This window comes from Anopheles cruzii, chromosome 3 (genome assembly GCF_943734635.1).
Source record: "Anopheles cruzii chromosome 3, idAnoCruzAS_RS32_06, whole genome shotgun sequence".
NCBI lineage: Eukaryota > Metazoa > Arthropoda > Insecta > Diptera > Culicidae > Anopheles > Anopheles cruzii.
Genome location: NC_069145.1, coordinates 42357477 through 42385439, shown reverse-complemented (window position 1 = coordinate 42385439; position 27963 = coordinate 42357477). Strand labels below are relative to the sequence as shown.

Below are 27963 nucleotides of genomic sequence, written 5' to 3'. Positions count from 1 at the left end.
TGCGGAGGAGGTTGGGCGCAGCAGCAGCAACAGCAAGGTGGGATGGCGCGGGGGTCGGGAACCGTGCACAGTGGTGTGATGTGTGTATAAGCGCGAGTTCGAAGATTTGAATGAAGCTCAACCGCGGCCACACGGGATTCGGCCTCTAGGTGTGCTTGTGTGTGTGTGCAGGCGACCCAATCCATGGCCAGCAGCGGAGGGATTTGATGAACGCAACGCAACCCGCGGCGGACCGCCGGAACGAACGAACGGATGTCGAGTCGAATGCGTGGGTACGTGTTTACGTGCGTGTGTGTGTGTGTGGCGAGAAGTGTCGGAACGAAATCCGTACCAAACGCGCGATCCGATTTCAGCAGCAGCAGTGGCGAGTCGAGTCGTCGCTGCTTCCAGCGCATTCATTCGTTCACTAACACAGCGACACCGATGCTAGTGAGACGACGCTAGTCTCGCTCTCTCTCACTCTCGGTCACTGTGTGTGCTCCGTTCACAACAGGACCACAATATTCGTGGACGGTTCGGTTTCGCAGCAGCAGCAGCCCACATCAACCCTTTACAGTAGTAAGTGACCGCCGCGCGCCACAGAACAGTTACAGCAGTGCCGTGAGCGAAAAGAAAACGAGGAATTTGAACAGCAAAAACAAAAAAAAGGCACGACACAACAGGCAACAAGCGGCAACAGCTTTCCGACCGAGACCGTCCGCTGGCCATCGACATCCGCCGCCCGTTCACATAGTTATGGATTCAATATGGCTGACGACACACGTAAAGTCCGTGTCGAGGAGCAACTGAAGATCAAAATAGGTAAGTAGTAGGCGCCGCTCTCCATAGCAACCGCAGCGGGGTAAGGGCGGGTTTACGTGCCAAAATCTTGACCACTTTCTGGCCACATCGTCGTCGTCGGTCGCCCCAGTGTTTTCAACCGTACAACGGCGAGCAACGACACGACATTTACACGGAGTGACGTTTGTGTGTGTGTGTGTGTGGTGTGTCTCGGAGGCCTATCGCTCGAGTTTTCTCCGTGTTTGGGGTTGCCTCGCCGCCTACTAGTGTTTCGCAGAAAAAGTGCCCCTTTGGTGATAATCGCCGAAGGAAGCGGTGGTGGGATAGGGGTGGGCAGTGTGTCGCGAACTCGGAAATGACCGCCAGAATGTGATCTGCTGTGTGGGTCTCCGAGAAGCTTTCAATGAGACACACCGATTTGGAGTGAGCTGACGGAGGCGAACTGAATGAGCGTGAGTGGGATGAGCGAGTGAGCTGAGTGAGAATGAAATGATCGAATAACCGTTTAGAGTCGCGGCTCGCGTAGGGGTCGCAGTTTCCAGCGCAGTTGATTGAAAGTATCAGATCCCGAGTTTGTGTGTGTGCGTGTGTGTGGGCAGCAGCGGACAGTGAATAGAAAATAACTAACACAGCTAAGTGCACGCACACTAACGCGCGCTGGGTGAGATGATCGAGCCAAACGAATGTCAACATCCGCATGGAGCGGAACGATCGTGTCTCACCAGCATCCGACAATAGCGAGCAAACAATACCGAGTAGCAGTGTGGGAGTTTTGGGAGATTCGGACACAACATGCAACCTTCCAGCTGGTCAAGAACACGAGACTTCCGCTGCCAGATCGGAACAAGAATCACTTACCAAGGCAGAGGACAAACTCTACAGGATACACGTCGGAGTTGGGGGCTTTGTGTGGCGTAATGAGGCCGATCAGTGGACGACGAAGGGCAGCGGAAGCATCGGAAGAGGGAAACCAAATTTTCGGACTTTCTCCACCTCTGTTCAGAAATGGAAAATTAAAGCACAAACACAGCACGACTCGTGCACTACGCCGGAGGATCGCCGAAAACAATAGTAATGCCACAATGATGGCACTGGATTTCGGGACCCATTTCCCAGGGGGTTCCTGGGAAAGTTTTGCTTTCTTCGACCGCAGCCGTTTGTGGACGCTTTCTCGGCCGTTACGTTGATTGCGAGGGAGCAGGTGGTGGAGGTGGTGGTGGTGGCGGTGGCTTTCATAATTAAAACGTGTGTGAAAAGTGACAACAGTCGCCCCGCGTGCACCGCACCGCGTCGGAGATAAGTCCCTTCCACCCCAGTTGAGTGAGGAAGGAATGAAATTAAAAACTGTGCGCTGATTGTGCGCCACCGCTTCGTGTCAATCGTTGCAGGGGGGAAGCGGCTCCTCACACACCGCAGGAATGATGTCCACCCAAAGGGTCACTCTGGGGGTCGCGCGGAAGCGAGGAAATAGAATATCTTTGCCGAGATACTGCGCGCCCGGGGTCGTTATCGGAGATGATACGCGAAGAGCAGAGCAGGATCAGGCGATGGAGTGGCGCCGAAAGATGCCCCGGAGACCGGAGGCCAATTGTGGCAAACGGCTATCTAAAGGCCCCCCCCCCCCCCCTCAAACACACACGCAACCGCTCGTAGCACCGAATTCGTAATGGTGGAAATTTCCCCACAATGCCAAGGGTTTTTCGGAATGTCGATCGGCACCGGGCACCGAGTAAAAGCAAAACACAACCGATGGGGCAACAATGGGGCGACTGACCACCGGGGGCGGCGGCGGTGAGGCGGTGCACCGGAACCGCCCAACCCGCCGGCCCCAAAAGATAATTAAGTTGAATGAAATAGAAAGTGAGTAAATTGTCGATGCGATGCCGAGAGATGCTAATTGCCGGCCGCGCCGGCCAAGGCAGGGTGGCGGGCAGGGCCTTCAACCCCTCCTTCGACAGACCGACCGCGTGAATTAGGTTTCGCGGATTCGCTGTGCCAGGGCAGTGAAATCGAATCCGATGTCACTGTCAGCGAGCTTACGGAATGATGAGGCCACATCGGTCTTGCTGCTCACCGGTGCAAGGTTCCGGAGGGTGTCCGCGTGGCGAAACCGGTGAGAACCAAGCACCGTGTTCCGCAAAGAATGCAACATCGGACCATAGCAGTCAAGCGAACCGACACGATGGCCTCAAGAGAATCTTCTTCGGGTGCTTCTGAGTGTTTCGTTAGTGGGAACGTCCCCCGTCAGAAGCCGATTCGTCACCGAGCAATTTTGAAACAAAACCCTGCAATTAGGCCACAAAAATAGTCCATCGCGAATGATTCACCATTAGGCTTATCTTGACCACTCCCAGCCTCTCGATCTGTGGTTGCGAAAGTATCCTCGGCACACGCATTGCGTTACGCTGGAGAGCACGTTGAGTCCGATACCTCGGTGGTCGCCAGTGGCGCTATTATTAGACCGTCGGACGGCTTTTTCGCTCGCACCGGAAACGCTAATTAGCGGCCGCTTATGCGCAGGAAGTTGCAGTCCATCCCGCAAGTGGCCCCGAGTGTCGTGAAACGATGCGTCCAACCGCAGAGCAGAGCAAAGCGCCACGGAAACGCCGCGGCTGGTAGAACCGTACAGACTGCGGTGACTCATTGGAAGATCAGCCGACGCACGGAAACGACGGACCGAACGCACGTAAGATGGCCATTGTGACGGGGATGCACCATATTGGGATTTTGCAAAGATGATTCATCGTCGCGCCGGTCGATGCTGCTCCCAATCACTCCTCCGGTTCCGGTAATCCCTTGCGGTACATCGAGCGTCTTTGGAGCAGTTTATTACCCTTTCTTGCTTGTGGTAGCATCAATACGCACGCCCGCCGGCCTCCACGATGCGTGCACTTCCTGCTTCTCCCATCACCAGTCCAGTGTTACTGTCAAAAATTGGTCAAACACAAAAATGCGTAACTCAGCCAAACATTTTAATTAAAAATCAAATACTGTTTCTTTTGAATGCTCATTTTATACAGAATATGTAAAACAATATTATTCAGCCCTCCGCCTTAAGGAATGCGATTTGCCGGACCTTTCGTTTTACTCCTTTCATCGACTCTTGTACCGACTCGTTCTCTTGGTCGTTTTCTTTGCTACAGAACGCCAGTTTGCTTTGAATTCCTTCTCGCTGACAACTGTTTTACGAGTCTTTTTGAGATTTCGCTTGACGATGGCCCAATATTTTTCGATTGGGCTGAGTTCTGGCGTGTTGGCGGGGTTCATGTCTTTGGGTACCACCTGGACGTTGTTTGCGGCATACCACTCCATGGCCTTTTTCCCATAATTACAAGATGCTAAAACTCGGCAAAATAGTACGGAACTTTTGTGCTTGTTTCGGAAAGGCAACCGACGTTTATTTAGGAACTCTCGGACATAAATTTTCTGGTTGATGGTTCCGATCGCGATGGTAATGCCACTTTTTAAACTATAGGAACATAGCCATAGATAGCCCGCATACGAGATATTTCTTTGCGAATTTCTGCAGCTTTATGTTCTTGCAAATCTCTCCTACATTTCCTCTTCCAGTTGTCGTATAGTACTCCTGTCCAGGAAGCTGTTTAAAGTTTGTCTTGACGTAGGTTTCATCATCCTGTACTACGCAGAAAATTTCGTTAACATCTCTATGCACAGATTCCGCGATCGTTTGGTGGCCGACATGTTTTGCTTGTCGTTATGATTTGGAGTCACTTGTTTCTTGTAGGTAGCCAGACCAGGTCGTTTCTTGGCTCGATACGCGGTTGTAGACGATACTTCCAGCTTGCTTGCGACATCTCGGACGGAGAGGTTAGGGTTCCGCTTGAAACAATCACAATCCGATCACTTTTTCCATCGTTTTTGCGGTCTCCTGGTTCTGATTTCCACCTGATCTAGTCTTTCTGACTGTCGTCAAGCGTTCTCCGAACACTTTTAGTACATTGGTGATCGTTGATTTGGCCACATTCAACAACTTCGCTAACTTGGTGCGCAAGTAGTTCGGATTTTCACTCTGACGGTGCAAGATCTTGGTACGTTGCTCCTATTGTTTCGACGCCATTTCCACAAATGAAGGACAAATGTCAAAATCGAATAATATGTATAAACAAAACACAAAAACATCTTTAAAATGAGAGGTGTACAGGATTTTTTAATGCACTATGAAAAATAATGCGTCAAGTTGAAGTTGACCCGTTTTGGACACCGTAACACCCTAAAAAGTTTAAAGCGAATGGCTGAGTTTCCCGTTTTTTAAGGCGTGCTCCCATAAAAGTGTGCTAAAATCATACACACACCGTCGCATACAGGTACAGTGACTCATTACCCCGATTGCGGCCGATGGTGGACTTTCTGCTCCGATTGACGGATGCACCCGAATCACTCCGGCGGGCAGCAGCACCTTTCCGCTTAATGACTTAATTTAGTTTCGTTCCAGCGTAACTCGGGCCTTTCCGGGTCACTACCGCTACCCGCCCGGGAATTGGTGTGCCAAATTGGCGATAAGTCGGACCCGCAGATAAGCGATCGCGCATCTCCCTGACAGGAGGATACTCGCCCAACCGGGCGAGTCTTTTTATTGGGCGTTACAAACGTTTCTGGGTTGCGCTCAATGTGCGTGTGCGCAGTTTAACGTTTTACGGTGCCAATGGATCGAGCGGAAACAGGGAAAACCGCAACCACAAGCCCTGATCGTGATGGATGGAGGGCAGCGCGACGCCTATATGTAGGTAGCAGTGTGGCCCCCGGTGACCTCAATCGCGACGCACCACGATCGCGCCCGATCATATCGTGTCTCTGTTGCGCAGAGTGGCTTAGGCCTACATCTCCCGAGCGCTGCCTGTCGAAACGGGGCTGCTTGCGGAACCTGCTCCGGTACCTGTGCCATACCTTTAATGGTTTAATTAGCACATTCGCCCGCGTTCCCCACCAACATCCGGGGGAGCCCCCCAAAAGAGGTTGAATGATTACTCGAGCGGAAAGCGTGTGGGACGTTTATGATACCCGTCGGCCGCGTGGACACCTTCCCGCCCAGTCGCGAAACGTGCCCGCGTGGGACATTGCGGACTGGGACTGTAAAACTTGACTTTAACAACTCGGAACACTACTTGCTGGTCGAATCACTTTCGAATCAGCACCCGGGCCATCAGAACACCACTCCATTTTCCGGGGGCACCTCGGAGACACACTCCTCCCCACCAAGTCACTAATGTCCCCGACTGTCAAACGCCTTTTCCAGGCGCCCATCATCCTCTGCCTGCACAGCCCATTGTTCGTTCGGTGTGGGCTGGGGAATGTGTTTTATGCTCTCCGCTCGTCGACGACCACATCCCACGAGACAGAAGAAACTTTCAATTTTTTGAAAGTTACTCTCGCCCTCGCCCGTGTCTGGCGGCGGCGCGGTTTCGTGTGGCGTCTTCTCGGCGGCGGCGGCGCCGAAAGGCGAAAGAGACACCGGTCTCGGGCATGGAACAACCCGTCAGTTTTTCTACCTTGCCGAGGAATGCTCGGAAGACGTAGTTAATGGCCCCGGATGACGGCGCGATCGATCGATCGAGCCGATTGGTTGGCTTCGTTTGCGCGAGACCGGATTTGCGCGCGCAGTTCCGGACAGTGGTGCCGCGTAGTCGCTCGCCATCCTACGTAGATTAAATACCCCACTCGTGAGTGAGTGACGGGCTGGTGTGTCGTAATGCTCCGTCTACGCGTGAGGTGACAATCGCCGTTTTGGGCGTCCGACTTAGGCTTAGGTGGTAGGAGGACCCGCACCTTCATGCCCGCGGAGCACTAGAAGATGATTGGCTTTTTCGTCTTGCTATTGGTCTTTGCCCGCCGGAGCTCCGGAGCCGTGCGACGAGGTGGCTCGTTACGTGTGGCTTACGCGAAAAACATACCTCAGTGAATGTGTCGCATAACCGCGACGGAAGTGTGGACAGATGTACTGCTGTTGCCAAAAACTATCAGGAATACGCTTCCAACTTTTAAAGTTATCCCTACTCTATGCGATACATTTATGTCTGCATTTGTTCCAGTTTTTGAAACGGTCCGAAAAGTTGTGATACGGTGATTGGGGAACGAGATATGATCGAGTTGGTAGCGAAACGATCACGAAATGATCATAAAAGCAAACACTTTCTCGTGAGGCAAGAAGCAAGAATTGTCGCTCCACAAATCAGGTCTTGTTCGACTCACAGCATTACGCGAAGCACAACCCTTAAATAGTATTCTTTGTTGACAGTTTGCCAAGAAATCCATTATTTTCACGGCAGATGCCTTTCGTGATCGATATCTCGTGAAGTATCGATCGTACAGTTTCAAGTTTAGGCTCGTTTTAAAGCTCACTTGACACTTAAAAAATGTTTTCGTTGTGTTTTGTCTGTTCCATTCGTTTGTAAGTTACAGGGTTTACAGGACGCTCAAATTTTGCATGGTGTTTATGGTGCCGGAGCTAGCTGCGTGAAACTTTGACTTCCATGACCCGTTTCAGTTATTTTTTATGATAAAGATGCACCTTACACAGGCAGACAAGTCGTCGAAAATTGTCGATCAAATCGCAGAAATAATCAAAGTTGATCGGCATGTTAGTAGTCAGAACATCGGTCAGGAGCTGAAGATTACCTATCAAATAGTTTTAAGCCATTTGCACAACGCTGGACTCACAAAGAAGCTCGATGTTTCGGTGCCACACCAATTAACTCCAAAAAACGTGATGGATCGAATTTCCATCTACGAAGTTCTGGCCAAACAGAATGAAATTGACCCATTTCTTGAACGGATGGGTACTGGGGATGAGAAAAAGGATAAATATGAGAATACTGTCTGAAAATGATCGTGGTCTAAGCAGCTCGAATGGTAGCAAAACCAGGACTCACGGCCAGGAAGGTTATACTGGTGGAAGGTATATGGTGGGACTTGAAAGGAACCGTTTATTATGAGTTGCTTACGTGTGGTCAAACACTAAATTCAGATCTCTCAGATCTCCAATAACGACCAAAACTTCCACAAGAGAGGCATTATGAAGGTTCTTTTAAAAAGGCAACAAAGTTTTGAAGTACACGCAAAAATAATGGATTTCTTTTTAGACTACCGAATAGTTCAACCGTTTTTCAAATAGGCTTCGAACCATCTCCACGAACCAACAGCTTTCAAGAAAGCCAATGTCTGTTTCAAGAATCAGTGTGAGAAGTAAAAGAGCATGGTAAAGCAGTATAAGGATTGTCTCGTTTTGGTCATGAGATTTCCATCTTGGTATTGGCACCAAAAGATCCAAACCAGATTTCATTTCATAAACGGAGTCGTTGTGACAATGCACCGTCATAGAGTCATGTTGCCAATACCACGGCGTAGCTATCGAAATACGTCAACGCGCACTCTATGTACAGACCGGAAGTTCGCTCCAACCCATCAAACCGAGCTTGTCTCGCCAAAGAAGTACGTACCCAGCGGCGTAGTGCGCGGCGTGAGTACGCGAAATACTTTACGCGCCGCGAACGCCGGAATCCAACTACGCAACTCTCCATCCGGTGTGTGCGCCGCCGGTGGTGATGGCGTGGCTACTCAGCCGACAAGCGGAGAGTTCTCAACCGCAACCACCATCCGGTCCGGTGGTGGTGGTGGTCGGTTAACCGCTCGTTGTGCGCGCTGCCTCTTAAAGGTTAACTGGACGCGCGGAGTGTCACGTCCGGTCCGGTACTGTCGCCGTCGTAACCAATATATTGGATCATCATTGCACTTCGCACGATCCGCCATACTCTGTCTCTCTCTCTCTCTCTCACGCCGGTACGGGCACACACACACAGCAGATAGTTGTCTACGGTGAGCGCAAAATAGCCCACCAGACTCGAACGGTGCTGGCCCGCGAGCGTCACGGGCCGGAAGTGGCGCTGATACAGACGTGGGATGATAATGGAGTGATGAATGGAGTAGAACCGCGGGTTTTCTGAGAGCGAGAGAGATAGCGGGAGATCCTTCCCCCTTTCGTGGGCCAGGGGGCAGTAAAGAATGCTCCGCACGCGCCTCGCGTCCATCACTTATCGGGCAGGAAATTACTCTATCGCCAAGAGATGCGGAGCACGCTTGACAGTCACTTAACCTTAAACAGACACTCCGAAGGAACCTTCTGTTGCTCCGGCGCCCCTTGAGCGGAGGTCAACACTATCAAGACACCGGAGACCTACCGGACCGGGAAGTCAGCTTCTGGTCCATTCTGTGCTACGCGGCTCGATTGGGTCACGTTCGACTAGCCGCGGCGCTGCCCTACAGAGGAAAGCCTCCGCCAGAGCCGTAAATGGCAAACGGGGCGAAAGATGGGGCCGTACCGGAAGTGGGTCGTTGAAGAGATTGTGTCAATGCAGTGCCAATGCTGCAATCGTACTCCTCACCCATTGATGTAGATTTCGTTCTCTGGCACTGTAAAGATCTGATGCCTCTGGTAGCTCTGACTTGATTTCGTCCGACATGACGAGTGAAATCAAGAACTCGGTTGCCATGGTGACAATTTCGTGTTGATTCGCTAACAGTTTACAGGTTTGCCAGTATTGGCGGACCATATACGAGGTCTAAGGTCTGATCTATTTTCCTCCTTCAAAGTCATCCCCATCAGATATTATACACTTCTGTCAGCGTTTTTTCCGATCCTCGAAGCACTTCAAGACAATATTTTTTTGATCTTGTTCAGCTCCTCCTTCGATGCCATTCTTATCTCCTAAATCGTTGCGTAGCGTCGTCCCTTCATGGCTCCATTCAGTTCCCCGGTACAAGAAAAAGACACCGGGGGCCAGATCTGGAGAATACGGTGGCTTTGGCATCATTAGTGTCTTGTTTTGGGCAAAAATTTGCGCAGAAACCACGATGTGTTAGCAGGAGCGCGACAGCCAATTTTTGTGTTACCATAAATGGCGAATGAATTTCGCAACTGATGATGCACCACGCCTCTGCAATCCAAGAAAACTGTAAGCAAAACTGTTCACATTCGTCCAAACTCGGCTCTTCTTTGTTCACATTTTCTCTGCCTTCTGAGCGCTGCACCCAAAAAACAGTGCTTTGAGTCATAACAGCTTCACCATAAGCCACAGACAACATTTCGAATGCGTCCGCGCTCTTAATTTCGTGTTTCACACATAACTTGATTCAGATTCTTTGTCATCCATTTTTATGTAGCAGACAAAAATCGATGATGAGCTAAAACACCTCCAAGCAAAACAGGATTTGTCCGGATTTGTCAGCATAAGTGAGTGACGGCATAACGCTACAAAAAACATTCGTAGCCCGCGTAAATGCAAAATTACCAGAACTTTTTAAACACACCTCGTATGCTTTATTGGATGTTAGAATTAACTTCAAGCAAAACTTGTTTGTGAGTTTACTGTGATGCTGACAATCTACGACGACAACCTAATAACGCCGACTTTACATACATGTCCAGTGATTGCGTTTATTTTACTTCCATGTTTTACCTTGGGTTTCAGTTGAGCTCAGATGAATTACCACTTCAAACTTATTGCGCCACTTCTTACTTATAGGCGCTGTAGATTAAAAATGATTCAACCAATCGGGATGCGTGGTATTTTTGACACATTTGGACGTGTGGAAGGGAAACGTCATCAGTTCGCAGCATTCAAACAATCAAGTACGCACTGACGTGCGGATGTTCTGATGCAATCAAACAGGTCACTGCTTTACACTATAGTGTGCATCCTGGTGTGTAATGGTAGAAGTAGACAAAGTCCAGAAGAGAAAAAGTTTTCATTACGAGAGTGGACCCGAAAGTAAGTACAACTGTCACAGCAGATTGATAGTTATTACTACTCCACATCCAGTGTGTGATTGCATAATATTTTATGTTGTGGAAACCCGCTTCCGCTGCCAGCAATCGAACCTGACCAAAGGGCTCAGAGCGCGGTCGCTACAATGTTTCCGAATCGTGAACGTGATAACATTTGCTAGCGATTACCCACATGTGCCATGCGCTTCGATCACAACACAAACAACCCGAACAACAACAACAAGCACTACGGTTGAGCTCAACCCCTCAGCGCTTGATTACGCGGCCGGCCAACGAACTGACCAAGCGACCAAGAACCAGAAAGGGGACGCCTCACATAGCCACAACCTTCCGTTGCGGTGGACCCGCCACAGAAGCGGCCGAAGCGAGAACGGAGACGGAGAAAAAATGTCCCACAGGAAGCCAGACCCCGTGAGAGACAGGTGGTGGTGGTGGGACCGCGCGGTAGCACTGCTCCGTGCGTAACTCGATACACAACCGGCAGCCACTTCCTTCTCGCGCCCGGGTCCCGGTCCGTCCCGTCCCTTCCCGGTTCCGTTCTCTTAAATATCCCTTAATGAGACATCCCGACCGTCGACCGGGAAGGGGCTTCCAGGTCTTTTTTCACTTTCGTCCCCGACACACACTCGTCGCGGCTTGTCCCTCGTGTGGTTCTTTGCTTTTCTGTCCGTCTGTGCGTGTGTGTTTGTGTCCTACGTGTGTCTGTGTGTACGTTGTCGGTGAAGCACCCGTTCCCGGAGTCTCACGGTGCGTTGTGTTTTTTGCCTACTCAGATTTTATGCTTCGAAGCGTGAGACTATGTTGCGTGGCGAAGGAATTCACTTCCGGAACTGACACGCTACCGCCACCGCCCGCGTCGTCGGGTCCGTTTCCTGTCGGGGCGTCCGCTTTGCGTTCTTTTCTCGCACACACACACAGTTCTTGATCTCCGGTGGCGCTCCTACGCCGACCGATGTCGATGATGACATTAGCATTAACGTGTGGTGTGTGAGGAAAGGTTAACACACAAGCGCGGCGTGTTTGTTTCTCGCTCACAGAGGCCCCTGTTTGGCCTCCTCGATACTGGGATGTTCAATAAGTTCGTATGCTCGGTAACAGAGAGCGTTGCTACGAGCCTTAATTTTATTTTGTTATATTGGTACACTCTTCAAACGAATGTATGCGAAGTTTCATTTCAATCGGTTATTTAATATTTTTTACAAGCTATTTAGTAGCGACGTAGCACAGTATTTTTTGCAATGGAAAAGTCAAGTATCGAGCAATGATTGGATTTTTGTTTTTGGTTAAAGGTTAAAGGTTAAAAGCAAAGAAACTTCATAAATGAATGTTGAGAGGACTATAAGGACTCACCTTCACCTTCAATTAATACAGTAGAAAGATGGGTTGCTGTTTTTCGCATAAGCCTTGAAGACGTTCCACGTCAAGGACAATCAAAAACAGCAACAGCACTTGAAATCGTAGGAAAAATACAGGATATCGTATTGGAAAATCGTCGAATCACTGAAAGAGATTTAGTATAAGGCCTAGCCAGCTCATCGAGCAGTATAACCAATATTTTGACTCATGTATTGGGCTTCAGAAAACTCTGTGCAAAATGGGTGCCGTATTTGCTAAAAATGGAACAAAAACGCGTTCGAATGCAAGTTTCTCGGCAACATTAACAGCTTTTTCGAAAGGATAAATCGAATTTTGTGCATTGAACCATCACTTTGGATGAGACTTGGATTAATCACCATGATCCTGAATCAAAACAAAAGGCTAAGGAATGGTGTGAATCTGGTTCTTCGGCTCCGAAACGAGTTCTTCGTGTCCAGAAATCGCTCAAGAAGGTGTAAGCATCAGTTTGCAAATTACTTGCAAATTGATGAAATAATAAATTTTGATTACTGTTATAACCTTTTAGACCAACTGAAAGAGAAAATTCGTGAAAAAAGACCCGGTTTGAAGAAGAAAATCAGCCTCTTTCATCAGGGCAATGCACCGTGTCACAAGAGCATTTTGAAAATGGCAAAAATCCATGAATTAAAGTTCGAATTGTTGGAGTATCCACCGTATTCACCAGATTTGGCCCCTAACGACTTGGGGTTTGGGTCTGGGTTCAGACCCAAAAAAATCATGCGTTAAAAGCGTTTTTCATCAAACCATGACATCATAACAGCTGGGGAAGCGTATTTTGAATCCCTTCCAGTTTCTCACTTCAGGAATGGAATTTATAAATTGGAGTCTCCTTGGAACAAGTGCATTAAAACACTTCAGGAAGGCCATACTGAATAATAAAGTGCATTTCAAACCATAAAAATGTGCTTTTCTTATCGACCATACGAACTTATTGAACAGCCTAGAACATTTGCCTTTCGCGAAGGATTTTTATGCCGTCTCGAAGTCGCGAACCAAAATTAGGAAATCAAGACCACCCCATTCAGGAGTGGTCTTCAGGCGCTGTAAAGGCGCTCTCACTGGGGGGTGGCCAGTGCTGCTGGCCGTTGTCATAATCGCCTATTGCATCACCCTCCGGCCGATCATCATCGTGGTGTGGTGGCCGCAACAGCACTATCTTCTCGCCAGTTTCTTCTAATCGTCGCGCTCCGCCGACGACGACGACGACTCCGACGAAGTTCTCTCGGTGCATCATTTCCGGTCGCGCGATAACCACCAGAGCGCGGCCGGCCGATCGGAAGCGGGTCAGGGCGAGTGCCTCCCGATGACAAGTGTGGCCGCCAGTGTGTGTGTGTGTGTCTAGCGCCGCCGGTTCCGACTAGAGCAAGTGTGTGGTTGTGGTGTGTGCGTGTTTTTGCTGTTAATGAGCTTCATTCAGCTTCGGGCGGGCGTTAAATGATGTGTTTAAAAATACGCAACCGAACCCAGAGTGCTAGTGGGAGCGAGAGGGCCATAGACTCTCTCTCTTTAATGGACCACTTCCAGGTCGGTTTATTTGGCGATGGATTTAGCGGCAGCAAAGCACGAGGCAGCGAAAGGGGTCCGCCGCCGCATCATGTTTACTAAGTGGATTGATAACTCACTCGCCCTGATCAGAGAACGGGGCTGATAGTGGCAGGTTGAGCCCTCTGCGCCGGAGGAGACCCTTTTACAACTAGACGTTGATAACGGGTTGTTTAATTTTCCATTTCCGAGACGGTAAATGATGTTGAAAATGGCCCCGTTCGGTCCCTAAACGATCGATTCTTTTTGGAACTTCCCGAAACATGTGTTTCTCCGCGAGATTCGGAAGTTTGGCCAATCCGCCCAATCCACCGTCACTAGACTTTGAACTTCCCAAACATGGCATGCTTCCTTCGTTCGTGTAACTCCCATTCCGGCAGCTACCGGGCACGCTCACTGTCCAAACACTTGCTTCTCAGCCTCCTCCGCGGGTTGGTTCTATTCCTCTCCCTTGTTGCGCAAGCAAAGGCCATGATTAAGCCACACGATGGTCGCTGGCAGAGTCTCAGCGTCAGTGTGTGTGGTTTATGGGGCGCGATGGGGCACGTTTCGTTTCAACGGCCCCCCTCCCGAGCAACAGAAGTGCCTCTTACGCGCCATATGGGTGTGTTTATATTGACGGCCCTGCGTAACGAGCTCTCGAGGGGACGGTAAGTGAGGTTTTTCCCATTCTTTGGAATCGGCTTCGAATGAAGTCCGTATTTGCGCAATCGACGACTGGCTCAAGGTCACCGGTGGTCCACGTTCGTCCGGGGCACGCTTTTCCGGTACGCGTCAGACATCCGGAGACGATGGACCAAACCCCGATGCTTCCTCTATCTCTCTCCGGATATCTGTGGACGCCTCAGGCGTGTAAGATAGGAAAACAACCTTTTGCAGGTTTAAATTGGTATTTCGATTCCGGTGGGGAGTGGCCCTCAAAGTATCCTCGGTACCAGGCCAGGCCAGGCCAGGCACACCACCCCGTAACCTTGAACTGGAAACCGCTCGTTAAAGACACGGTCACAGACGAAGTCGAAGCAGGGAGTGTGTCCGCCCTGGAGTGCGTCCGCCCCGAAGTGCGGACGGTTCACGTTGCCGGAGAAGCGATACCACGGCCAATCTAAGGGGGCCGTGGGTGTAAAGGCCACTCCACAAATCGTTATCGTTATGAATGAAAATTAATATTGACAGCTGAATGGGGAGCGCAGGACCGAACCCTCCCCGGGCACTGTGTCCTGGGGAACCGTCGCTCGGACGAACGCGTCTTCTCTACGGTGTCGGTCGAGCATTTGATTTCTTGTCAATTATTGTCAATCGCGTGTCGCATATCGCATCCTGACCATCGGCCACACGGCACAGCGCAGAAGAGTGGCTCCTACAGCAGCTGACATTATTCGGACGGGTTCGCACGGATGGCGGATAGAGACCGGAAGAATGTCGGAGACCGGAATTGACATGCGCCGGCGCACGTCGCGTTGTGGGCCCCCCAGATTCTCCTCGGGGATTCCGGGTTGGGATGATGAAGCATTCATTCATTCACAACTCGCCTCATCAGTATCCGATAGCTTGTCGTCGCCGTCGCCGTCCATTCGTTTCGCTTCTGATCGATCGGGCAGGACGTACCTATTTACTGTCGCGGGTGCGTCCTTGCCGTGGTCACCGAAGTGTGTGGCCGTAATCGATTTCTGGGCGATCCCATCCTCCGATAATCGTTTGAAAGTGCTGCTTCAGAATTAAATGCAAGTAAAGCCATTACGAAAAGTAATGGTCGAAGGTTACAAACTGTGTGCGAAAATATGGAAAGATTAAAGGAATTCAACAGAGGGACAGACAGACAGCATTTTAATCGACTCTTTAAATGGTTACTTTTTTATTATTTAAGAGAGTTCCGTAGAAACCATAACGACTGGTGCAAGCCATACTGTGGCTGCATTTAATCTTCATTGCTTCGCTCAAACGGTCACCACAGCAGGTGCCCGATTCATCATTTCGTCAGGTTTTCGGCAGCTCATGGTGGACGATTGATCACGATCACGCTTACGTTGAATATCCTCATACTGAATCCATATTTCATCGTTCTTGGTTGGGCGCTTCAAAATTGAATCAAAATTCATTAATTCGAGAAATGGAATCGAGCCGTTTTTCGAAAGGATGCTTTTTAATATGATTCCAAGCTGTCGAATCCTGTTCCAGCAGTTGTGTTATCCTTTTTCGCTTACAGCATTTTCACCACTAAAGACAAAATCTGGACCGCCTTTTCAATACAACCTGATATTTATATCCTTTAAGGCTTTTGTTAAGGCTTTTGCGCTTCCCAATGTATACAGCGGACGGGCCAGTTTCCTAACCAGTTGCGCGAAAAGTTGAAAACTTGTGCCGAAAACGACACACGATACCAACTTTCGTTCGATTCAGCAGAAAGAAAGCCCGGTGAAAACGTGCACCCGTGAAGTGAATTGAGCAGAGAAACTGTGGATATATCACCCCGAAATCATCGGTTTTCTAGTCGGATTCGAAAACCGGAATTGTGAATCTGCTCGTTACCGAAAGGCTGGCTGGTAGATGAAAATGAGACGATAAACGTTTCACTTCCGGCGAAAACATCGCAACCATTTCGATCGGTTTTCCCGGCTGTTTTCGGTGTCACGGCTTTATGCGGCCACGACCAGCGCGACCATCGCGCTCGCGGTTCATAGTTAGTTCAAGGTTGCCGCGCTAACGACACGACACACACACGCGTCGTCGCACACATTATCCGTGTGCGATGACGGGTGAGGGTGATTTCATTAGCCCCCCCGTCGCCCGTCGCCCGTCGGCTCGACTGCTGTTAATCAGCTCTCCAAAGTCCGGGGCGGAAGTAGAGCCTGAAAATGAATGCAAAACGGCGGGCAGCCGATTGCGAAAGTTGGCGGAACCGCCTATGACATCACGCTCGGCACGCGGCGCGCGCGCTCTCTCTGTCTACAGGCAGGCCCGCTGTCGCCTGTGCGTCTGCCAGGCGCGATATCCACTTGCAGCGCGTCCGTCAAACCGTCCGTTACGCACCTAATGTGGCCGCGTGTCCCCTTATCAGTTGCTGGTTATCGTGGTTCGCACTCCGTTCGCCTGCACTTGACTGTTTTGCAATGTCACTTCAATGTCTTCGTAGCCGAACACGTAGCGGCTGGGCTATCTGTGTCCGTAGAAGGCAAACTCACGCACTCACGCAAGTCGCTTTCACTTTCTTGTTCAAGTTTTACCAGCCGAAGCTACCACCATGTGGGAACCGAGATTGACTCAATGCCACGTGGCATTAAAATATATGTTTAAATAGATTTAATTCCGAACATTTTCATTTCAATCATTTTGATACCTTAGACTTATTAAATAGCTGCAATCCGAATGTGGGATTGTAGTTCCCAATAAAAAAAATGTGGGAACCAAGATCGACATCCTTACGACTGCCGACTACCGGCTCCAAAATGGACCCCTTTTTAATGCTTTCGTTGTTTTCTTTTCTCTTTTCCGTGCGCCACACAGGAGAAGCGAAAAGTCTTGTGGGACGTAGCAATGGCGGAACGGGGTCGAAGGAGAACCGCGACGTGTATTGTACGATCGCACTCGACCAGGAAGAGATCTGCCGGACGCCGACCATCGAGCGGACGCTGTCGCCGTTTTTCGGCGAGGAGTACCAGTTCGAGATACCGCGCGCGTTCCGCTACCTCTCCGTGTACGTGTGGGACCGGGACCGGCACCTGAAGCAGGACAAACCGTACGGCAAGATAGCGATCCGGCGCCAGGATCTGCACCAGTACAACCACAAGGACCACTGGTTTCCGTTGCGCCCGGTCGACGAGGACTCGGAGGTGCAGGGTATGGCCCATCTGCTGATCACGATCGATGACGGGCTCGGGCTCCTGAAACATCATCAGCAACACGTCGGTGGTAGTGGCGTTGGCAGCAATGGCGGTGGTAGCGGGGAGTTCGAGGACTATCGCTACTGCACGCAACCGACGGCGGCGACGACGACGCTGACGCGATTGCATCATCAGCAGCAGCTGAATCAGCACAATCTGTTCCATCATCACGTGAATCATCATCTGCACCACCACCACCATCATCACCATCACCACCACCATCACGGCGGTGGGGCGGGCGGGGAGTCGAAGGAGAACAACACGGGCGGAAGCGACCGATCGATTCTGGCGTACCCGCCGTCGCCGGTTCCGAACGCGGGCACCGCCGCCCTCATGCCCTCGGTTCAGCTGAATAGTACAAATCTAAAGTTTATTTATCACGCGAAAGGAGGCAGCGGCAGCTCGTCTTCCGGCCACGGCGATGGAGGCAGTGGTGGTGGTAGCGGCGGAGGAACTCTGCAGTTTACGCCGCTGAGGAAGATATTCGACTCGAGCCACACGGCGCCACTCCTGCTGTCGATGTACAGCAGCAACGGAGGCGGCGGTGGTGGTGGTGGCAGTACCGGGACCATCAACACGACGGCCAGTGCCGGACCGAGCCGGATTACGATCAAGTTGACGGAGTGTTTGGATTTGGCGCGCAAGAATGGCCTCTGCGATCCGTACGCCGTGGTCGTGGCTCACTACGCGAACAAGAAGACGGTCACGAAGCGGACGAAGCCACGCAAGAAGACGATCAATCCGTCGTTCGACGAAACGTTCTCCTTCGACCTGTGCACCGATGCGTGCGCCGGCAGCGGCGGAGCGGGCAGTGGTGGTGACACGTCGTCGAAGGGTGACGCTGGCCACATGTACACGGTGGTACCGCTCGGGGGAGCCGACCTGTGCGAGGTGGTCATCACGTTCAAGCACGCGAGCCCGGGAATGGCGGACGATGTGTTCCTGGGCGAGATCCGGTTGCCGGTGCGCGGGAAGCAGCAGCAGGGTGCGCTCCAGCCGAGCGCCTGGTACTTCCTGCAACCGCGCACCAGCCAATCGCGACCGATGCGCACGTGCGCGACCCCGCCCGGAACGCGCCTGTCCTGCGACAACTCGCTCGGGTCGCTGCGCCTCAAGCTGCACTACACCGCCGACCACGTGTTTCCGCTTGCGACCTACGATCAGCTGTACAACGTGCTGCTGCAGTCGATCGACCACCGGCCGATCACGGCCAGCGCCGTCCACATACTGGGCGAACTGAGCCAGAACAAGACGGAGGTGGCGCAGCCGCTGGTGCGGCTCTTCACGCACACCGCCGTCATCGGACCGATGATCCGGGCACTGGCGGACCACGAAATCTCGAAGCTGACCGATCCGACCACGATCTTTCGCGGCAATACGCTCGTCTCGAAGATGATGGACGAAGCGATGCGCCTGTCCGGGCTCCACTACCTGCACGCGACCCTGCGCCCGATCGTGGAGGAGATTTTTGCCGAGAAGCGGCCGTGCGAGATCGATCCGACACGCGTCAAGGATACGGGCGCGATCGAGGGCAACCTGCACAACCTGCAGGATTACGTCCGGAAGGTGTTCGAGGCGATCACGCGCAGTGCCCCCCAGTGTCCGGCGATCCTGTGCGAGATCTTCCACGATCTGCGCGAGTGCGCGGCTCGCTACTTCCCGGCCAACAAGGAAGTGCGCTACTCGGTCGTGTCCGGCTTCATCTTTCTGCGCTTCTTCGCCCCGGCCATCCTGGGCCCGAAGCTGTTCGATCTGACGACCGAACCGGTGGTAAGTTTGGGAAGGGTGGTGACCCTTTTTTGCCCGTAATTTAAGGGTTTAACTTTCTGGTGGTGAATAGGCTACAAAGAACGCTAGTTTCATGTTTTTGAATAACGAGTTTTTTTAACTACAAAATGCAGCCACTATTAGTTACTGTCTATTATTCAGCAACATCCTCTTTCGTGCAAATCGGATGACAGACATTAAAAACTTATGGACGTTTAGGTGTCAGTAGGTTTAGTGGCCATGTTACAGCCGCTTAAACCGCTGGCATATGGTTATAAAATTATGGCCTGTCATGGTCAAATTGAGCTTAGGGAATAGGAAATAGTCAGATGGTGACTGATCGGGACAGTGAGATTATGCGTTGTCGTGTAACAAAAACATATTTCACTGTGTATTCTGCTTCGTATTCGTAAAATTCTTAGCCACGATTATGGTTCAGTACTTCCAGATAGTATTCCCCGTTAGTCGTATCTCCTTGCGGAACAACTTTCTTGTGGGTTAAACCTTTGGAATCATAAAAGGTGACTCTTAGTTTTCGTATCCTATTTAATATTTCCTCTTTTGTTGTTTTGTTAACATTTCTGATACACGTCATAAATCTACTGACACATAAACGCGCAAAATTTGTTAATCTGTCATTCGATTGGCACGAAATTGGATCCGGTTGACAGAGGATCTCCAGCGGAACAGGCGGTTCTATAAATGTCGAGCGTAAAATTACGCATATCTCAGGATTGAAGCGAGCCGACTTTGGTTCATAACTTTAATGTTTTGTTCATTGGACCTTTCGTCTTTTGACAATTTTTTATTCTTAAATTTAACAGTTAAATAAAAGCAACGGTGTCCGTCCATTTCTGGTTTGACCCGACCCTTCATGTTGCAAAATAATGTAGCGTGACAATTTGTCTACTATCGACGCATAGATTTGAACCGTAGGAATGCATTTCTGTGTCACCAGAATACCGTTCAAACGGAGAACCGGGAACGGAAAGAAGTCGGCAAGTGTGTGACTGTTGTGAAGTCACCCCACGCCGCCACGTAGAGACACTCCCCGATCGGCGGCGCAGCAGCATACTATAGGAGTGTCAATAAGCATGTTGTTCAACTTCCGCTCACTGTTTTCGGAATCAAACTGGCCGCAGCGGCGCAGCAGTGTTGTGGTGCGTTATCGATAAGGCGCGCGGAGTTGAGTACACTTCCTGTGCCATGGTTTGCAGTCGCCACCACGCCCTTTGCCTATTTACGCTGCTTTGAATCGGAAACCCGCCATAAATCAATGGGCGCATGTGGTCCGAAAATAGCGCACTTCATTTGACAACAAATTAATCATGTTGCAAGCCGATCGCGCACATGTTCGCGGGGTGACTTTGACATATTTGCGCACGCTATCTCTCTCCCCCCGGGGGGGTGGATTGAGCCGTAGGCGATAGTAATCTCTCACCGGTCACCGAAGACAGCGCAGCAGGGATTAGTAATGTGTGTGCGTGTTCGTGTGTTTTGGCTTTGGTCAATTAATTGACGACCAGAGGGCATACTCTAATTAGTTTTGCGCCTATCTTATCGCGCCTTTTTCGGCAAATCACCTTCGTCTCGGCGCAAGAAGCTGGGAGGGATGGGGTGCACGAAGGTGCAAGGTGCGTCCCCATTCATGAGTGAGTTTGTGAATGAACGGTGGCCTCGAGAGCCATGTCAAGGTTGCCGACACCCTGGAATGGCTTCAAACCACAACTGATCGTTTTCTCTCTCTCTCTTCCTCTCGCTGCAGGACGAACAGACGACTCGGACACTAACGCTGATCTCGAAAACGATCCAATCGTTGGGTAACCTGGTCAGCTCGCGCTCGGCGCAGCAACCGTGCAAGGAGAAGTACACCGAACAGCTGTACAAGCAATTCTGCACCGAGCAGCACGTCGAGGCGATCAAGCACTTCCTGGAGGTGATCTCCACGGTCGGCGGTGCGACGACGAACGGCGGTGCGCGGGAACTGGCCACACTCGAACCGGTGGTGCTGAAGGATGGGTAAGCCCGTTTCCGGAATCATTCGCCCTCCCGCGTAAACTTGACCCTCTTCGATCTGCGTGCGTTACTGGGCAACCTGATCGTTCATCTATGCGTGCGTGTGTGTGTGTATGGGTTTGTGTGTGTGTGTGTGTGTTGTCTCTACATCCTTCCACTCCTTTGGATTGTGTCACTTGCTCTAAATGGTGTGTTCAAACATTTTTGTAACTTTTGAATTTCCGCAGGCTACGTATATCCGATTTTCGATTTGCGGCGTTAGGTTGCTACACATGTCAGTGACTTATGGTGCAAAGTTTGGCCATTTTGGATAATGAGTCAATTTTTGACAGCTTTTTTGCTCCGACAAGATTTGGCTCATCGTCCATTTTTGTCTCTTCCAAAATATGGATGGCAAAGAATCTATATCAAATTTTGTGTGAAAGGCGAAATAAGGAGCGCGGACGCAATCGAAATGTTGACTGTGACTTACGGTGAAGCTATTATAACCCTAAGCAGCACTCATTGGTGGCTCAAAATTGGCCTAGAAGATGTGAACATCGAAAAGCCAAGATTGGTCGAATGTGAAGAGTTTTGCTTACACTTTTCTTCTATTACAGAGGCGTGATGCATCATGAGTTGTTGCGAAAGGATAGATCGGTCAGTAAGGAACATTACCTGCAAGTTATGCGCACTTTGCGCGAAGCAATCCGCCACAAACGGCCGGGTTTTGTGGGAAAACTAAAATTGGCCTTTGCTCTCCTGCTCGCTCACCGTTGTTTCTGCGCAAATTTTTGACCAAAACAACACACTGATGATGCCAAAGCCGCCGTATTCCCCAGATCTGGCCCCCTGTGACTTTTTCCTGTTTTTTTTTTCTTTTTGCAAAACTCAAATTGCCGCTTCGTGGTCGATTTATTTTGGAGTAGACGAAAAATCGACGATGAGCCAAAACACGCCCAAGTAAAACAGCTGTCAAAAATTGACTGATCACTTAGAATGGCCGAACTTGTCACCATAAATGAGTGACATTAGTAGCAACATAACGCTACAAAAAAATTGAATACACGTAGTAAATATAAAATTCTCACAACTTTTTGAACATACTACATACATACTGTTTCGTAACCATTCCAACTCAAGAGTACGATTGTTTTAGTCTCCTCTTTAAAAGTTCTATACGCAACTCTTCGATCCGATCGTTCACTTGTCTCTCTATCTCTCTCTCTTATTCTCTCTATTTTTCTTCGATATATCTCTTCTCGCTTCTTCTCTTCCTCTCTACTAAACTCGCTCTAATCGCTGTGCACGGAAAATCGTACCAAACGCTATCCGTCCAAATGTCTAAAAACGAATCGTGGTGTGGTGTTGAATGATTTAATACAAACGTCTCTCTATCTGCTGGATGATCACACTTCTTAACTCTATTCTTCCGGACAGAGAGTGGTAAGTTGTGCGTTTCGTTCGTTCAAATCGATGTTTAGCTTTCGCATTTTATCGTTTGCCACCGGCGTCGGGGCTTACCCTTTTTTGGTGTGTTCAATTCCTGTGTTTCGTTTCGTTCCGTTTGTATGTTATGCTAGTTTCAGCAAAGTGCATTATTGTTCCACAAAACCGCATGCTCTCCTGTAGAGGCCACGTGGCGATGGCAACCTATGGGAAGTCCACGGCGCACAGGAAGTGTTATTGATTTAAAGGCCGCGCTCATTGTTTCTGCTCACCCGCATGTGACCGATTGTGTGGGGCAAGGCACGAGAAGAAAAAGATTCATTATTGCTGCCCCACGGTTACCCCCTTTTCACAGCCTGTGCCTCTTTAGGGTTCTGGCTTCCGAACGTCCTCTTGGTTTTGTTTCCCATTTTCAAACTCATGGTTTATATCAGTGCTTCTCTTTAGTAGTTAGTGGTCTAAAATGTAGACGCACTAAAACTGATACAATTTCCCGCTCCTTTTCCGCAGGATGGTGACGAAACACGCCCAAGGACGCAAACGGTTCGGGCGGCGGAACTTCAAGCAGCGCTACTTCCGGTTAACGACGCACTCGCTCAGCTACGCTAAGGCCAAGGGAAAGCGACCCATCTGTGATATACCGTTGGCTGAGATATTGGCCGTCGAGCGGCTCTACGAGCGGAGCTTCAAGATGCAGAACATCTTTCAGGTACGTGAGCCGCCGTTCCGTTCCGTTCCGTTCCATCCGTAAATGTTAGCCCCGGTACAGCAACAAAAACTGTGACAGACCCCAGGAACCATTGGGGAATCATTGGGAACACACCGACCGTGTGGTAGCTAAGGATTGTTTGTCATTTTCTACGTGTCCTAGAAAAGGGGAAACAGGCAAAATAGCACCATTATTGGCCCCCTAGTGTGCGCCACCATTGTTACCGATTGCGTGACACATTCGGAATGTGTGGAAACGCGTAGGAAATCGGTTCGAGCCGTGCGGGAAAGTAACCACCATGACCACCCCACCTGAAAGGCACAGAGACACCCATAGCACGCAAGGCACGCACTCTATGAGCGGCGCATTAGGGCATTGGGCCACAAAAGGGGTTCCGTTCGCTGCCCATTATGCGAGGGCAGCATATTTCCTAAGAAACTCCCTTACTTCATTAGCTTCACGAAACGAATCATAAGGCGCAGGAGGGAAAACGCCGCATAATTGTGGGAATCTGCTTGTGCTTGTGGTAAAAGACGCGCACAAATCATGCTCTCAGCCACCACCCAGCGTCCACAAGAATGGAATGAGCCAGGGGTACCAGGGAGCGCAAAAAAAGGCAGCATACCAACACGGCCAAAGCGGAAAAGCCCCCGAGTGCGCCACACTCTCTCTCTGCAGGGGGGATGACAGAATGACCAAGCGGCAAGAGCGGCGAGAGAAACAATGGTCGCAAAGAACAATGGAATGATCCGAAGGAAAATTATGGTGCGCATAAAAATCACACACACAGACTCGAGGGGGGTGTCCAGGAGGGTGTTGGGTGGAAGCTGAAGTTTCCCTTTTATTATTGTTCTCTCATAGTGTGCGCTCGGCGCGCGTGTTTTTCCTCCTCGGACAGAACGCACCTCGGAGAGCGTGAAAATTGAGGTCATCCACGGAACGGCAGAAGGGAGGGCACAGTGCGTCGCCCTGCCCCCCCCCTTCTTGGCCGCAAGCAAGGGCGGCCTGGTGGGCATCCCTTTGCCGCGGCTCTTGGGCGCAGGCGCGCGCATATTGCGAGACACACTGCGTTGTGTCCCCCATTGGTGGTGGGAACTATCGTTTCTCTCCCCCATTCATGACTGGTGTGGTAGGTGTGGCCATTTCGGGGGGGGGGCTGCAGTGTATGGTGTTGGGGGGTTCGGTTCACACGCGGCGGCGGCGGGACGAGCGAGAAACGTTCATTCATTTGGCGCGCGCGAGAGAGTTCATCGCACCACCAAAGCACCGCCGCCAAAGCCGACAGAAATCCGATATCCATTCATGGATTTCAATGCTCCTGCTAGCTGGCAGTCGAGGTCCAAGGATGTGCATGCGCGCGACCGCACGACACGAACATGCAAAATGCGCCTAGTTTAGTTTCCTGGGGTGGGGTGATTTTTTACTTCCCAATTTTACGAAGGAGACTTGCAAGGAAGGTTCAATAGCCTTTTCTAGTGGCGTGGCGTGTGAGCAAACTGTCAGGATAATCCCCAGTTTCTGTTCGTAAGAGGTCGATTAGTGGTGGGAACGCGTAAAATGACACGGCGAAGCCGTCAGCCATTGCGAAAAGAGGTTGTGGCCGTAGGCGTTGACTCAGTAGGCGCTAACGACATATCGCTTAGGTAGAGGTTCAAAGTGTGCTCACGGTTGCTGCGATTGAATCGTAAAACCTTGCAATTTGCTGGAGCACTGCAATTGGAAATAAAGACACGTCAAGTTTGTCAACTCTCTCTCTCGTACCCCAAGGTCAAAGAAGGCACCGACTTTAGGTTAGGTTGGACAATTGCGTTTCTTTACGGTCGCGTGCTATGAATTGTGGTGTGGTGTATTCATTGTGCATTCATCATCGATCTGGAGAGTGATGGGCGGTTACGTATGCCAGTCACACTTGCGCCACTGCAACAATGCTGCTGTGGCGCTGGCACGTGCATTCTCGGATGATACCCCTTTTGGGCCTGTATGAGGTTTTAATGTCAATGATATCCTGCTCTTGGCGCAGTGTCGCTACCTTGATGCGGCAACGAAAGGGTGGTGTTATTGGTGGACCGGAATCGATGTGAAATTGAGTCACTGAACTACCAACGATGGGGAGGCGCCCTCAACATTTCTGAGCGATGATGATTAAATATTAATTAAATAAAAAAATAATAATTAAATATCAGGTTGGCTAAAAAGAAATCGACGTTTTTCACGATACATGCCTTTAATGATTGATATCTCGTGAAGTATCGATCGTACAGTTTCAAGTTTAGGCTCGTTTTAAAGCTGATACTTTACACTTCAAAAAATGCTTTCATTGTTTTTTGTTTGTTCCATTCGTTTGTGAGTTACAGGGTGTTAACAATGGAGGTCAACGATGAGAAAATTCGGTATATTTTAAAGTTTTTGTCCGATAAAAGCGAAAATTCATGCTAGGCCGCTGAAATTGTGCATGGTGTTTATGGTCTCGATACTTTAAAAGCTAGTAACGTTTAATTTTGGGTTCGTTGACCCGTTTCGGTTATTTTTGATGTTAAAGATGCATCTCGCACAGGCAGACCTGTTATCAAAAATGTCGATAAAATCACAGAAATAATCAAAATTGGTCGGCATGTTAGTAGTCAGAGCATCGGCCAGGAGCTAAAAATTAACCATCAGACAGTTTTAAGCCATTTGCGCAAAGCTGGATCCACAAAGAAGCTCGATGATTGAGCGCCACCATATTTACACCTAAAAACATGATGGCTCGAATTTCCATCTTCGCAATTTTGGCCAAACGGAATGAAATCGACCCATTTCCTAAACGGATGGGTACTGGGGATGAGAAATGGGTCATTTACGACAATATTGTGTGAAATCGGTCGCGGTCTAAGCGTGTTGAAGCAGCATAACCTGTGGCCAAACCAGAAATAACGGCTAGGAAGGTTCTACTGGGTATATGGTGGGACTTGAAAGGAATCGTTTATTATGAGTCGCTTCCGTGTGGCTGAAGCACGGTTTGAAGCTAGAACGACCAGAATCGGCAAACAGAAGAGGTGTTGTGTTCCATCAGAAAAACTAAATGTCACGCACGTCTTTAGTGACTCACTAGAAAGTCCGGGAGTTTGTTTGGGATGTTTTAATGCATCCACCGTATAGTCCGGACCTTGCACTAAGCGATTGACACCTTTTTCGCGCATTATAAAATTTCCTCAGTGATGAAAAACTGAGATCAAAAAAGGATTATGAAAATGGATTTCTCGAGTTGTTCGCCAATAACGACTAATCCTTTTACAAGAGACACATTATAAGCATACCTTTGAAAAGACAACAAATTTTCCAACAAAATGGTGCATATTTGACGCAAATCGGACCATTGGAAACCTGTTGAATATAGTTTTGAAATTCACCCAAAAAACGTCGATTTCTTTTTAGCCAACCTAATATTAATATGATTAAATTTTTCATCACAATCCATTTCTTCGTTACAGATCATAAGGAAAGACCAGCGGCCACTTTTTGTGCAGACGGCAAACTGTGTGGAGGAGAACGAATGGATCGATCTGCTGAGTAAAATCTGTCAAAGCAACAAGGCCCGCCTGGACAGCTTCCATCCGCAGGCGTACATCAACGGGGTGTGGACTTGGTAAGTGTGCCAAATCTCGTCGACACATCGACCGCATCCTCAAACTGACCCTATCATTTTAGTTGCAACGAAGGTGACCAGTACGCTCCCGGCTGTGCGCCGGTGTCGCCCAATCCGCTCCAAATGGAGCTGGCCACCGCCCTCGATCCGGCTCGCGACCTCCAGCGGCTGCACTCGCTAATACTCGCCAACTTCAAGAACATCGAGGTGCTGGACCCGGCCCTGAACGGTACGGTGTGCGACGATCCGGCCGCTGCCCGGCGCACGGTCAAGAAGCTGAACGAGATCGCCGAAAACCTCGAGGGCATCCATCGGCGCTACAAGCTGATGCTGGAGCGCGACTTTCGCTACGGCAGCCGGCAGGCACCGATCGGGGACGACAACTATTTGCACATGTCGCGCGTCGGCTTCACCGCAGCGATCGCCATGGCGGCCGCTGCGAGCGCTTCCGGCGGCGGCACCGGCACTACGAACGGCGGCGGCGCCGCCACCACCATTCACCTAACGTCACTCGCCAACAGCAACGCCACGAACGGTGGCGGCGGCGGCGGCGGTTCGTCCGTTGCCAATGGTAACGCCACTGTGACGACGATCAGTGTAGGCGCGCCTGCGTCGCACTATGACAACGGAGTGTCACACTTTTACCCGCACCGTAACCATCTGTTGCGCAGCGCCGAACCCGATCCCGTGACGCAGTGCTAGAAATCGCGCGGGACAATCATTTTCGACCTAAGCACACTTCGGCACTTCCAGAACCCCATGCATAGGAAGGTTTAATTTATTTATTTTTGAGATCCCCCTTCCCGCACCACCCGTCCCCGCTCCTTCTTCTTTTATTCCGCGCACCGGTGTTCCGATCGCATCGGATGCCGGTTGCGTTACGTTTTTTTGGTTTTATTCTCTCTACACATGACTGAGAAACCGATTCGGGACCGTTACTTGGCGGCACTTTCGCACAAACTCTCGCCCCGACCAGCAGTCCCAGGAGTCCAGCTCCTGGTTGAGGTGTCCCGCGTAAACA

General features: G+C 50.3%; 1 protein-coding gene across 1 annotated transcript; it reads left to right on the top strand.

Moving 5' to 3' along the window:
• Nucleotides 1-714: 714 nt before the first annotated feature.
• Nucleotides 715-27948, top strand: LOC128271483 (GTPase-activating protein). Its single transcript, XM_053009040.1, has 8 exons — nucleotides 715-801; nucleotides 17021-17411; nucleotides 17457-19167; nucleotides 20930-21183; nucleotides 22600-22605; nucleotides 23119-23317; nucleotides 26788-26942; nucleotides 27005-27948. The coding sequence occupies exons 1-8, from the start codon at nucleotides 747-749 to the stop codon at nucleotides 27642-27644; spliced, it is 3411 nt and encodes a 1136-aa protein (XP_052865000.1). The 5' UTR covers nucleotides 715-746; the 3' UTR covers nucleotides 27645-27948.
• Nucleotides 27949-27963: the final 15 nt, after the last annotated feature.